Below are 14649 nucleotides of genomic sequence, written 5' to 3' on the forward strand. Positions count from 1 at the left end.
TTTTTAACATGTGTTCCTATGGAACATGTTCACATCAATGCCTTTTTGTACCTCTGCGTTTTTGGAAAGGGTCAGGGACTTTTTTTCATGCAAAATGCAGCGTTTTGCATGTAATAGAATTCAATGGACCTGCATCAAAAACGCAAGTGCAGCGTTTTTGATGCGTTTTGCCGCAAAACGCGGCAAAAACGCAGTAAAAACGCTGCTCAAAAACGTGGCAAGCATCACAAAAAACACTGCAGAAACGCTCAAAAGCAACATGCATAGGTGTGAATCGAGCCTTAGGCCCCATTCACACTAGCGCGTTTTTTGATGCATTTTGCATTTTGCAGAAATGCACGGGAATTTTTTAACATGGGTTCCTATGGAACATGTTCACATCAATGCTTTTTTGTATCTCCGCGTTTTTGGAAAGGGTCGGGGACTTTTTCTCATGCAAAATGCAGCGTTTTGCATGTAATGGTTTTCAATGGACAAGCATCAAAAACGCAAGTGCACCTTTTTTGCAGCGTTTTTGATGCGTTTTTGATGCGTTTTTGGTGCGTTTTTGCCGTTTTTTTTTTTTTTTTTTTTTTTTTTTTTTGTAATTTTTTTGTAAGACTGTAAAAAAAAAAGAAAAAAAAAAAAAAAAACGCAAAACGCAAATCGCGGCAAAATCGCGGCAAAAACGTGGCAAAAACGCGGCTCAAAAACGCGGCAAGCATGAAAAAAAAACCTCCAAAAACGCTCAAAAGCAACATGCATAGGTGTGAATCGAGCCTTAAGGGGTTTGAACAATGGGATTGTATAGTGCAGTGATGGCGAACCTTGGCACCCCCAGATGTTTTGGAACTACGTTTCCCATGATGCTCTTGCACTCTGCAGTGTGGGTGAGCATCATGGGAAATGTAGTTCTAAAACATCTGGAGTGCCAAGGTTCGACATCACTGGTAGTGTATGGTCAGCATTAGGTTAGTAAAGACAGTGAAGGTTAAATTGGAGCTGAGGACATCACACTTTGTATATCATCCTTGCTCTGCACACAGGGACATGCAATTAGCAGACCTCCAGCTGTTGCAGAACTACAAGTCCCATGAGGCATTGCAAAACTCTGACAGTCACAAGCATGACACCCAGAGGCAGAGGCATGATGGAACTTGTAGTTTTGCAACAGCTGGAGGTCCGCTATTTGCATATCCCTCATTCCTAACAGAAGACAAGACCCTTACTGAAGTGTAAAGAGCAGGGGTGCTCCAACCAATCACAGTCCAGCTTTCGACTAGTAAGCAGCACTAAACTGATAAAAGCATAACAACAATTGGCTGCCACGGACACATCGCTGTTCTTTACACACCAAGTACAAATAAATCACAAGGAAATATTATCAGTCATATGTTTCAGCCAAGCACGAGCTGACCAAAGCAATCGTTTTCACAGGCACACAAATGGTTTCCGGTGCCTTGGCAGAAGAAATAACGAGCACCTGATTATGAAACATGCACCAAATTAGGAAATAACGGTTACAACTCATAATCCTTAAAGGGCCAGTCCATACAAAACCTATATTATAGATAATGGTGAGTCATCCACTGGCTCATTTTGTCTGCAAGAAATCCTGCGTTTGCCTGTTTGCTGTGAAGTCTCACTCCCTTTGCTGCAATCTCAGTAAATAATACATTATTAAAAATGAACAAGTATTGTTAACCTTGGTCAAACCAGTTGGGTGGACAGGGGACAAAGGTAAAGAGTAATCACCCCCTGGTGTCACCTGCAAAACATAAGATGCCGATCAGTACTTCAACCCACCAGCATCAGTTTTGTATGGACTGACCCTCAATAAACTGCTACACGCAGTAAAAACAGCCATTTAGTGGGGGTAAGGCATGAAGTGCACGAGATTCAACGAGATCCATTCATATTACTCAAGCACATCACTTTAATTCTCATGCCTTGGTAGTGCAATAGTAGATGGACAAGCAGGATATGGGGAAAACCCAAAAAATGGCTGCTTCGGATCCTTGTTGTGAAGGAACACTTGAAGAAGTAACTTAATACACATTATGAGACATGGAAACCAGAAATGAACACCAAAGAGTCCTTCAGAAAACCAGATCAAAGTAGAGAAGATGGCGGGTTTTCCTTGGTAGAGCATTTGTTGGATTGAGGATGATCTAGACCTGCTGAGAAGGACGGTGGGACACCCAACAAAGAACTGGTCATGTTTGACCATTACAGACAATGGAGAAGAACATGTGTTTTTCTGTACAAAGTTGTTATGTAAGTTGCCACACGTAAAAACCATCTTTTTCTTTCCTATACACCCCCCTGAGCCGTGGTTGCCCGCCATTATACTCTCCTCTTGAAAGGCAATGTGGCATTTCAAAAATAGTCTCCTTCAAAAATATATTGCATTTATGACCTTGACACCCAGGACTATCTCTTCTCCCCGTACTTCGCCATGTGCTGGGTGGCGGTACTAAGTCTAGTACTCCACTCGTTGCGCATAAATAAATAGAACCACTTGTATTACTTCCTATTTTCAAATAATGAATGCCTTGTTTCACTAGACTAATTATTACAGCAGAACAGTTCATTGGATCCGTAATATCCTCCTCGTTGACCTCACGCGTGACGGGAGGCTCCTTCCCGAGGCCCGTGATACATTTTGACGCTAATCTGAAGGCAAGTTGACGTTAAGCCTTCCTTGGCTTCCGCGCACCACTAAATGAAGTGGATCCAAGCGCTGTCTAACTCCTTGGGTGGAGATACCATGGCCCGATGACTTTTCACCTTGTAATTTTCACCGTCGTTGTTGTCCCAGTACTCGGCCCCGCACACCCGGTAACGGATGGCGAATTCCAGCACCCCTTCTTTATTCAACAGCATGGGGCAAAGCAACTTAAAGGAGAAGCGGTCCGTGTACCTATCACTAAATCCCCGCTGGAAGCTGGCGGCCACTTCGCTGGAGGTCTTCCAGGAGTCCACAGAGAACCTGACCGCCACCTCCTTCTCATAAGACAGGTTGAGGACTCTCAGGTCTCCGCTGATGCTGAAGAGGTCGGTCTGCAGAGTCTCCAGGCAGACCCTGCGCTGTCTGACCAGTTCCAGGTAATCCGGTCTGCTGCCTGGGTTCGTGAAGAGCGGATCCAGGTGGGTGGAGCCAGGAGCCGCGCGGAACAGGAGCGTGCTGAGCTCGGCCCCCGCGGGGCACGCTTCCCTGCAGCGCAGCCCGGCAAGCACGTGATAGGGAACCCGGGGCATCTCGGCGTCACTGAAATGCCGGACCGAGGTGAGCTCCAGTCCCAAAGAATCGGCGAACCTCACCTCCTTCTTCCTGGGGACCACCACCTCCAGGTGCCTCCGCTCTGCGGGGGTGGGCAGGGACTTGGCTCTCCGGCGTGCGGTCGGACTCTGCGGGACGATGGTGACCTCCCTGCCGCGGGGGGTGACGGGCTTGCTGGGCTCCTTGTTCTTCTCCAGCGCCTCCTCCTCTCCGTCGGGGACATCGTCGTCCTCCGGGGTGTCCGGGCTCTCTCCGTACAGTACGGCAGTGCAGCTGAAGTTGCGGGGCAGCAGGTGGCGGTGGGTGGGCATGGTGTCCATACACCCCGGACAGCTCCGTGCTCTCTCCTTCGTCTCCCCGCTACATGGAAGGGGCTGAGTGTGGACCAGAGCGGGGGGAAGATGCTGGGGCTGACGTGTCGTGACGCACATAACATCCCTGCAAGAGCCACAAGCAGCGCTGGAAGAGGAGGAGGCGCTCAGCATCGTTCACACATCACCCTGTGCGCTCAGCGGAACGCGGGCACCAGACAGCGGGCATCAGAGAGCGGCCGGGCGGGCACCAGAGAGCCGGCACACTGCTGTCATTGAGCAGCGGCTGCTGGAAAGGGCAGTGCCATGTCTGCTGCATTCCTCATTCATCCCCAGCAGCCAGCACATTGCTGTCACACCTCCCTCCTCACTCCTCTCCCCTCCATACAGCCCGGAGCATTAACACTGTCCGTGCCGCCTGGGCACCGCTCAGCCATGCCAGGCACTCTAGGAACACTGGATGGAGCCGCTGGCATTTATTATGTCATCTCATTTCCCTTCTTCGCCACCGCTAAGATGATTACAGCACAGCTGGCAGGAGAGAATATTATATATAAGCTGCTTTGGATCTTATTTATTTACTACGGGTATTTATATAGCGCCTGTGCGCGGGCGGCGCTACCGCTAGGCAAACTTGGCAGCCGCCTAGGGCGTACTGCTGTCTAGGGGCGCCCCGGTCACTGGTGTTCCTAACTCACTTCTCTCTGCAGCAAGTAACTAAGTCTCAGCATTAGCAGGCAACCGCAGCTTCATTCACACATAGGTTACATAGTTACATACATAGTTACATAGAAGTTATGTAACTATGTTATCTATGTGTGAATGAAGCTGTTGAAGGTGTTGATTTACTAAAGGCAAATCTACTTTGCACTGGAAGTGCACTTGGAAGTGCAGTCGCTTTAGATCTGAGGGGAAGATCTGAAATGAGGGGAAGCTCTGCTGATTTTATCATCCAATCATGTGCAAGATAAAATGCTGTTTTTTTATTTTCCTTGCATGTCCCCGTCGGATGTACAGCAACTGCACTTCCAAGTGCAAAGTGGATTTGCCTTTAGTAAATAAACCCCATAGTGTCAGAGGAGCAGCGGCGGCGGAGGACTGTGTCCCAACTCCCGAATGAATGGAAGCAAGCAAACATTCATTGATAGGCACTGGTGAGGCAGCATTGATGGGCGCTGGTGAGGCTGCAGTTGATGGGCGCTGGTGAGGCTGCATTTGGTGGGCACTGGTGAGGCAGCATTGATGGGCACTGGTAGGCTGTATTTGATGAGCGCTGGTGAGGCTGCATTTGATGGGCGCTGGTGAGGCTGCATTGATGGGCGCTGGTGAGGCTGCATTTGATGGGCACTTGTGAGGCTGCATTTGATGGGCGCTGGTGAGGTTGCATTGATGGGCGCTTGTGAGGCTGCATTTGATGGGCACTGGTGAGGTTGCATTGATGGGCGCTGGTAGGCTGCATTTGATGGGCGCTGGTGAGGTTGCATTGATGGGCGCTGGTGAGGCTGCATTGATGGACGCTTGTGAGGCTGCATTGATGGGCGCTGGTAGACTGCATTTGATGGGCGCTGGTGAGGCTGCATTGATGAGCGCTGGTGAGGCTGCATTGATGAGCGCTGGTGAGGCTGCATTGATGAGCGCTGGTGAGGTTGCATTGATGGGCGCTTGTGAGGCTGCATTTGATGGGCGCTTGTGAGGCTGCATTTGATGGGCGCTTGTGAGGCTGCATTTGATGGGCGCTTGTGAGGCTGAATTTGATGGGCGCTAGTGAGGTTGCATTGATGGGTGCTGGTGAGGCTACATTTGATGGGCACTGGTAGGCTGCATTTGATGGGTGCTTCATTAAAAATGGTGGGATATACATGGGCAGGCAAAAGGGGTGGAGCCAAGGGGGGCAGTAAAATGAGGTTTCGCCTAGGGTGTCAAAAAACCTTTCACCAGCCCCGCGCCTGTGAACAAAAAGTGTTGCGCTAACAACAATTGTGTAAAAATCATTATATAGTAATAATCTATAAATCCAACGTGAAAGACAGTCCCACAACAAATAGTGAGAGATGTGTGGTTCCAACAGCTAAAAGATCGAAGATGTTATCTCCTTCCCTTTACCAAAGAGGCCAATCCCCAACACTCTAATAAGATGTCCTCTTACCAGAGTTTGTGGACCCCTAAATACAGGCAGGTCAAAAGGCTCGCCCCCTACTTTTTATTTGAAGCACGTGATTAGAGCTTGAGGCTCTAATTGGCTTCAGAAAAAGATGGGCTCGGGGCGCAGGGCACTGCGCTCCAAGCTCACCCAGTTGTGTGAGAATAGCAAATGAATATTAACTATTCTCACACTGATCCTCCTCCCAGCCAATCAGGAAGTGTGTCCTGAGACCCATCACCCGATCCTATTGGACGCCTAGGAGGAGGAGGGAGAAGACGCATGTCTGTAGGATCGCTGCCTGCCAGACCGGGAGACCCCGAGTGCAGGTGACCTGACCAAGCAGGACTTGGGGGAGTTGTTTGCCCCCCCCACCCAAAAAAAAAAAAACGACCAGCCTCCACTGTCAAAAGGGCTTTTGGGGACTCGCTCCCTCTAGCAGTACTTGAACCAGGAAGCACAACCTCAAGAATGTCTCGGGGTATGAATCCAGAAAGATATCACCAGCTCCCAATAACGTTGTACATATGAATAAAAAGCACTAAATCATGTAAAACCTTAAGAGCCCTTTCATACTGGGGCGGTAGCGGTAAAGCACCGCTAGTTTTAGTGGTGCTTTTCGGCCGATAGCGGGGCACTTTTAACCCCCGCTAGCAGCCGAGGAAAGGGTTAAAAGCGCCGTGTTGCAGCGCTGCCAAAGCGATTTGCTGGCGCTTCAGCAACGCTGCCCATTCATTTCAATGGTCGGGGCGGTGTAGGAGTGCTCTATACACAGCTCCCGCATCGCCCTAAAGATGCTGCTTGCAGGACTTTTTCTCCTGTCCTGCAAGCGCACCACCCGAGTGTGAAAGCACTTAGACTTTCACACTGGGGTGGCTTTACAGGTGCTATTTTTAGCACTAAAACGCCTGAAAAGCGCCCCAGTGTAAAAGGGTTTGTAACCCTAAATGATGCTTTGCTACCAGCCCCCCATTTTAAGCTGCCATCTTGCATTGTATAAGTGTTTGTTAGAATCAATGCCTCTACATACCTTTTTTGTGAAATATCTTCAGGCTGGTCACATGACTCCCAGCCGCTCTGATACTCCAGTCCAGGGCTGCTCGGCCCCTCCCACTGTAGTCCTGGATCGGAGTATCAGAGCTGCCGGGAGTCAGTGCAGGATAGCAGCTTAAAAGAGAGGGGGGGGGGGAGACAGAGACACAGACTCCCGAGCTGACAGGCAGGGAGGGGATGGGGGAGAGGAGAGCTGCGGATCACGGAGGCAGGAAAACTGACCACAGTGTCAGGGCTCAGCAGTCATGATAAGCCGTGGTCAGTTTACAAAGGAGAAGGCAGAAAGTGGCAGGATCTGCCAGGTTTTTTGCAGCTTCCAGAGGGGCAGGTTAGATAGCACAAGCACTGTGCTGATGAACCTGCTATAAGGAAACAGAATCTCTATTTTTTTTAGGGTAACAAACACTTAGTAGAAGTCCACCCTAACACTAAAATCTCTAACTCTACAGGCATCCACAATCTTAGACTAACCTACACTGTATTACCAAAAGTATTGGGACGCTTGCCTTAACATGAACTTTAATGGCACCCCAGTCTTAGTCTATAGGGTTCAATATTGAGTTGGCCCACCCTTTGCAGCTATAACGGCTTCAACTCTTCTGGGAAGGCTGTCCACAAGGTTTAGGAGTGTGTCTATGGGAATGTTTTGACCATTCTTCCAGAAGCGCATTTGTGAGGTCAGGCAGTGATGTTGGATGAAAAGGCCTGGCTCACAGTCTGCGCTCTAATTCATCCCAAAGGTGTTCTGTCGGGTTGAGGTCAGGACTCTGTGCAGGCCAGTCAAGTTCCTCCACCCCAAACTTGCTCATCCATGTCTTTGGGACCTTGCTTTGTACACTGGTGTGCAGTCATGTTGGAACAGGAAGGGGCCATCCCCAAACTATTCCTACAAAGTTGGGAGCATGGAATTGTTCAAAATGTCTTGGTATGCTGACGCTTTAAGAGTTCTCTTTACTGGAACTAAGGGGACAAGCCCAACCCCTGAAAAACAACCCCGCACCATAATCCCCCCTCCACCAAATGATTTGGACCAGTGCACAAAGCAAGGTCCATAAAGACTTGGATGAGCGAGTTTGGGGTGGAGCAACTTGACTGGCCTGCACAGAGTCCTGACCTCAACCCGATAGAACACCTTTGGGAAGAATTAGAGCGCAGACTGTGAGCCAAGCTTTCTCGTCCACATCAGTGCCTGACCTCACAAATGTGCTTTTAGAAGAATGGTCCAACATTCCCATACACACTCCTAAACCTTGTGGACAGACTTCCCAGAAGAGTTGAAGCTGTTACAGTTGCAAAAGGTGGGCCAACTCAGTATTGAACCCTATGAACTAAGACTGGGGTTCCATTAAAGTTCATGTGCGTGTAAAGGCAGACGTCCCAATATTTTTGATAATATAGTGTACAGTCACATCAGTTCCTGCCCTCAAGGAGCTTACGATCTAAAGTCCCTAACTCACATTCAAACATACACATACTAGGGCCAATGTGGACAGGAGCCAATTACTTTAGCTCTCAATGATTTTACCCCCTTCATGACCAGGCCATTTTTTGCTATTCCGCACCGCACTAATTTAACTGGCAATTGCGCGCTGTACACAAACGAAATTTACATAATTTATTTCATACAAATAGAGATTTCTTTTGGTGGTATTTGATCACCACTGTTTTTTTTTGTTTGTTTTTTTTGGTGACATAAAGAAAATAGACTGAAAATTTAGAAAAAAAAAAAAATATTTTTTACTTTCTGCTATAAAACGTAAATAAAAAAAAAAAAATCTAATTTGTTCATAAATTTTTGCCAAAATGTGCTCTGCTATATGTCTTTTGTAAAAAAAAAAAAAATAAAATAGATAAATCACAATAAGTTTATATTAATTGGTTTGCGTGAAAGTTATAGTGCCTACAAACACCAGAATTTTTTTTTTTTTTTTTATACTGCTAATGGCGGCAATCAACGACTTATAACGGGACTGCGATAGTTCAACGGCCAATCTGACAATATGACGGTGGGGCAAACTGACTGACTGCCACTGACATCACCAGTGATATTAATACTGTGATCAGTGATAATACTATACACTGTCACTGTACTAATGACACTGGCTGGGAAGGGGTTAACATCTATGGCGATCAAGGGGTTAAATAAGCAACTAAGTTTGTGTACTGTGTGTACAGTGTGCTGATTTTACTTATTGGTCTGTAAGTTTCTTATCCCTGCTTTGCAGGGATAAGAAACACAGAGATTCGTCCCTGTGTACAGAGCTCTGTGTTGAATGTGAACATAGAGTTCTAGGCTGTGAATGTACACAGCCGTTTAGTAGGCCCCGGCCGTGAACCTTTGGCAGGAACTTGTTAACAGGCTCCTGCTGTGTACAATCACAGAAGGTGCTGGTGAGGGGGTGTGCATGCGCATGCCCTAACCTTGAAGTAGGCAGCGACGTACAGGTTTGTCACTTTAGCTACAGCAGCTGCTCATCCTCAGTACATTGCGGGTGGTAGCTAAGTGGTTAACCCAGCATGTCTTTAGGGTGTGGGAGGAAATTGGAGTACCCAGATAGTTCTGAAAACGATATTTGCCTGACAGCTGGGAGCCTTCCCCACCATCAGAATACACCAATTAGCACTGCTGGCTGTAGCCTATGGCACTGATCAAGCAGGAGAAATCCGACAGGGTGGCTGCACAGAAGAACTTTTTTTACCCTTGAAATAATTATTTAATCTCCCTTCTAAATTCATTGATGTCATGCCGCTGGCCAGGGCAGCCATCAGAAATTTTTGGGCCCCTTACACAGCTTTAGGCCTTGCCCCCCCCAGCCTGACCACCTACATTGCTCAGGGCTTGCCCACGGGTCATCCCACCGAATCCACACACCGGCCACTTCACCTGTACACACCCCCCCCCTCAATCCTGTATATATGCCAGCCCCCCTCACACCTGTATATATGTCAGACCCCCTCACACCTATATATATGTCAGCCCCCCTCACACCTGTATATATGTCAGCCCCCTCACACCTGTATATATGTCAGCCCCCTCACACCTGTATATATGTCAGCCCCCCTCACACCTGTATATATGTCAGCCCCCCTCACACCTGTATATATGTCAGCCCCCCCACACCTGTATATATGTCAGCCCCCTCACACCTGTATATATGTCAGCCCCCCTCACACCTGTATATATATGTCAGCCCCCCTCACACCTGTATATATGTCAGCCCCCCACACCTGTATATATGTCAGCCCCCCACACCTGTATATATGTCCGCCCCCTTCACACCTGTATATATGTCAGCCCCCCCACACCTGTATATATGTCAGCCCCCTCACACCTGTATATATATATGTCAGCCCCCCTCACACCTGTATATATATGTCAGCCCCCCTCACACCTGTATATATGTCAGCCCCCCCACACCTGCATATATGTCAGCCTCCCTCACACCTGTATATATGTCAGCCCCCCTCACACCTGTATATATGTCAGTCCCCCTCACACCTGTATATATATGTCAGCCCCCCTCACACCTGTATAAATGTCAGCCCCCCCACACCTGTATATATGTCAGCCCCCCTCACACCTGTATATATGTCAGCCTCCCTCACACCTGTATATATGTCAGCCCCCCCACACCTGTATATATGTCAGCCCCCTCACACCTGTATATATGTCAGCCCCCCTCACACCTGTATATATGTCAGCCCCCCTCACACCTGTATATATGTCAGCCCCCCTCACACCTGTATATATGTCAGCCCCCCTCACACCTGTATATATATGTCAGCCCCCTCACACCTGTATATATATGTCAGCCCCCCTCACACCTGTATATATGTCAGCCCCCCCACACCTGTATATATGTCAGCCCCCCTCACACCTGTATATATATGTCAGCCCCCCTCACACCTGTATATATATGTCAGCCCCCCTCACACCTGTATATGTCAGCCCCCCTCACACCTGTATATATGTCAGCCCCCTCACACCTGTATATATGTCAGCCCCCCTCACACCTGTATATATGTCAGTCCCCCTCACACCTGTATATATGTCAGCCCCCCTCCCACCTGTATATATGTCAGCCCCCCTCACACCTGTATATATGTCAGCCCCCCTCACACCTGTATATATGTCAGCCTCCCTCACACCTGTATATATGTCAGCCCCCCTCACACCTGTATATATGTCAGCCCCCCTCACACCTGTATATATGTCAGCCCCCCTCCCACCTGTATATATGTCAGCCCCCCCATACCTGTATATATGTCAGCCCCCCTCACACCTGTATATATGTCAGCCCCCCCACACCTGTATATATGTCAGCCCCCTCACACCTGTATATATGTCAGCCCCCCTCACACCTGTATATATGTCAGCCCCCCTCACACCTGTATATATGTCAGCCCCCCTCCCACCTGTATATATGTCAGCCCCCCCATACCTGTATATATGTCAGCCCCCCTCACACCTGTATATATGTCAGCCCCCCTCACACCTATATATATATGTCAGCCCCCCTCACACCTGTATATATGTCAGCCCCCCCACACCTGTATATATGTCAGCCCCCCCACACCTGTATATATGTCAGCCCCACGCATACACAAATCTGTAAACACACAAGCCTCTGGCCCCTCCCTGTACACAAACAGACCCCCTTCCTTTCCTTCACAGCCCCTACTTGTAAAAGAAATCTTCCTACCTAGTCCCAGCCCGTTTTCACAAAGTTGACACAGAGGATAGGATGTTGCTGACACAGAGGGGCACAGTACAGGCAGCTCACATGCGGGGTGCACATGCACATAGTAGCCAGAGATGGCAGTAAAGAGTTTGATGTCTGAGCTCAATGACACAGAGAGCAGCAGAAGCTGCTGAGATCGTCCTGCCTTCTTCTGGCCTGGGCGGGCATCGGGGCCCCTTACAGTTGTATCGTCTGCACCTCCCTCATGGCGGTCCTGCCGCTGGCTGTGCCAAGTAACATTGGGCATGGAACCATCCAGGCACCAACAGATGGGAGGTCACCTGGTGGTGTTGATCACAAGAACATTTTCCAACAGACTAGGTGTACTCACTTCTATCAATAGATCAACTTGTGTACAACCAGCCTGCCCATACATGAAGTGAAATTTGGCCGGTCTGATTTTGATCCATGTATGGCTCTATATTAACTACCCTGTGGAAGACAGATGTGAGGACTTACCTATCCTCAGGTCGCTCCGGTCCAGTCATTTGTTGGCTCCCCTGACCCCTGTGTCATCCAGCACCGGCTTCAGGGTAGAGGAGGGAGCACTAACAATGGATGCGCCATAGGAGTCTATGGGTGTCATCATTGCTCAGGCATTCCAGCCGTTTTTGGAGCACTCTCTTCTCTGCCCATTAGCTGGCGCTGGCTGACACAGGGAGATCACATCACTGGAGCGGAGCAGACCGAGAATAGGTAAACACAGTATATGCATATTTCTTCCATAGGGTAGTTAGTATATGTGTAAAGAGAGGGGGAGGGGTGGGAGCAGTTTTAGGATTAGCTGGCATAAGCCTAGAATTCTAATTTAATTACTCTCTGTTTCCTAATCTGTGAACTGATGGTAATTCTTAAAGAATTGTTGCTGCTATAGTGACAGGTTCTTAAAGTAGTAGTAGTTAGAAGTATGTGAATTTTTTATCCATGCCGGTGATGTTACCAAACTTGGTGCAAATGTTTTCCTGAATCAGGCGCAGTCATATATGCATTTTTGGATCCCCCTTATAGTGCCAGTTGCTTTGTGTCTCATAGACTTGGAGCATTAAATAGGCCATACTGTCTATAGATGGGTAGATCTGTCACCAAAGCAACACATAACAAATGATCTGCCAGAGGATGCCAGTAGTTACCACCCATTCACCTGAGCTGAGCTTCGACTGTGAGAATTCGCAAACTATTAGACAATATGTATAGTCTAGACCAGTGGTCTCCAAACTGTGGCCTGGGAGCCAGATATGGCCCTTTGCTTGCTTTTACTTAATTTACTGAAACCAACAATGGGGCATAATTTCCCCCCACTGACACCAATGAAGGGGGCACAAATCATCCCACTGACACCAACAATTGGGCACAATTCCTCCTAATGACACCAACAATGGGGCCCAATGACATCGATGATGGGACACAATTCCTCCCAACGATGGGGCTCAATGACATCAAGGATGGGGCACAATTCTTCCCACTTACACCAATAATAAGGCACAATTGCTCTCACTGAAACAAACAGTGGGGCATTATTTTTTTGCCACTGACTTCAGTACCTTTTATACTTCCACTGACCTCAGTTTGGCCCTCCTAAAGTCTGAAGGACAGTAAACTGGCCCACATGTGTCAAACACAAGGACCGAATCTGGACTGCCAGGCCATTTCATGTGGCCTTTGCATCCAGGGCTTGTTTTCATCCAAAAATGGCAGAACCCTGCACACTGTGCATAGCTCACTCCTAAACCCTTCACTCTGTATGTAGCGCACCCCTAAACCCTGCCCTCTGTATGTAGCACACCCCTCAACCTTGCACTCTGTACACAGCACACCCCTGAACTCTACACTCTGTACATGTGCATCCCTGAACTCAACGCTTAATACACTCTTGGTATTTATTGCCCCATTAGGATCCACCCACTGTTACTGCAATTTGACCACACCCACTATTCCATGGGGTTCAGTGCGGGGGGGGGGGGGGAGCTGCACCTACTCTCTGGGAAACAAAGCCCTGGATAAATTTGTAAAGTCTTGCATATACATCTGGCCCCTTGAGGATAACCATAATGCTGATGCAGCCCACGATTAAATTGAGTTTGACATCCCTGGTCAAGACCATAGCATAGTTCTTCTATAGGGTGATAAAGAGCACATCTCTGCTGATTGTTTCAGAAAGGGAGCAGTATATCACTATATGCACTAAAAGTGCTCTTAAAACGGAATTTTACCCAAAGGGGGAAGTTCTGTTCTTTCTCCTCTTCCCCGCTCTTCCTTTTGGGGGGAGAGGGTACCTGATTTTGGCAAGCACCCACTCTCCCACTTCCCGCCAGATCGCCGCAGCAATCTGAGAGGAAGTTCAGCCCCCCTCCTTCCCCCGCTGCCTTCTGGAACACATCGCATGTCCCAGAAGACTGCCAGACAAATCACAAAGCGCAGCCCACACATGCGCAGTTAGAAACCAGTTTCCCTTAGTGAATATTCCGGCGCACCTGAAGCCAATTGAAGAATCTGCTTGAGTGAGGACAGCGCTGGATCCCTGGACAGGCAAATGTCCTTATATTAAAAATCAACAACTACAGTATTTGTAGCTGTTGACTTTTAGATTTTTGTGGGAAGACTGGAGCTCCTCTTTCAGCACTTTAACCCGATTTAAAGTCGAATTTTGGTAAACTTGAAAAAATTATCCCTTGCAGTTGGGCTTAAGCTTGCAGTATAAGCCCATCTAAATAAAGTGCTTTTACTACCTGATCCTCTGCTCCCCTGGCAGGCGGCACTCCACCATACTTCACTGGTGGACTGTCCATTGGTGTCATCATGCCCAATACAGGGCTCTAGACCATGCATGAGTCTTGAAGACATCAGGACCTTAGACTGCTGGAGTGCAGGGGGGAAGATGCTGTAGTCTAGTAGCATGGAAGATTGGGTAAGTACGGTAATTCTACTTTAACAATGTCCCCTAGTCCTAAACAACCAATTAACCCTTCAGTGCAGGCACAGCCCCACTGTAAGAGATACTTTTCAAGTTTCCTGGAGTTGGTCTTTGAATCAGGTTGCAGATGGCATCTGCCCTCACGGCAAACGCAGATGGATTCAGGATGAGCAATTTGAAGGTGTTGTTCTCTCTTTCTATGCCCAGCCTTATTTGTCTTGGCCACGTAC

The 14649-nt window shown here is 48.3% G+C and overlaps 1 protein-coding gene across 1 annotated transcript; it reads right to left on the reverse strand.

The window, feature by feature from the left end:
- Nucleotides 1-623: 623 nt before the first annotated feature.
- LOC141111656 (protein phosphatase 1 regulatory subunit 3D-like) lies at nt 624-4010 on the reverse strand. The gene has a single exon (XM_073603808.1). It carries the CDS (start codon nt 3745-3747, stop codon nt 2701-2703), a length of 1047 nt encoding a protein of 348 aa, XP_073459909.1. The 5' UTR covers nt 3748-4010; the 3' UTR covers nt 624-2700.
- Nucleotides 4011-14649: the final 10639 nt, after the last annotated feature.

The sequence above is a fragment of the Aquarana catesbeiana genome, linkage group LG11 (genome assembly GCF_042186555.1).
Source record: "Aquarana catesbeiana isolate 2022-GZ linkage group LG11, ASM4218655v1, whole genome shotgun sequence".
In the NCBI taxonomy this organism is placed as follows: Eukaryota; Metazoa; Chordata; class Amphibia; order Anura; family Ranidae; genus Aquarana; species Aquarana catesbeiana.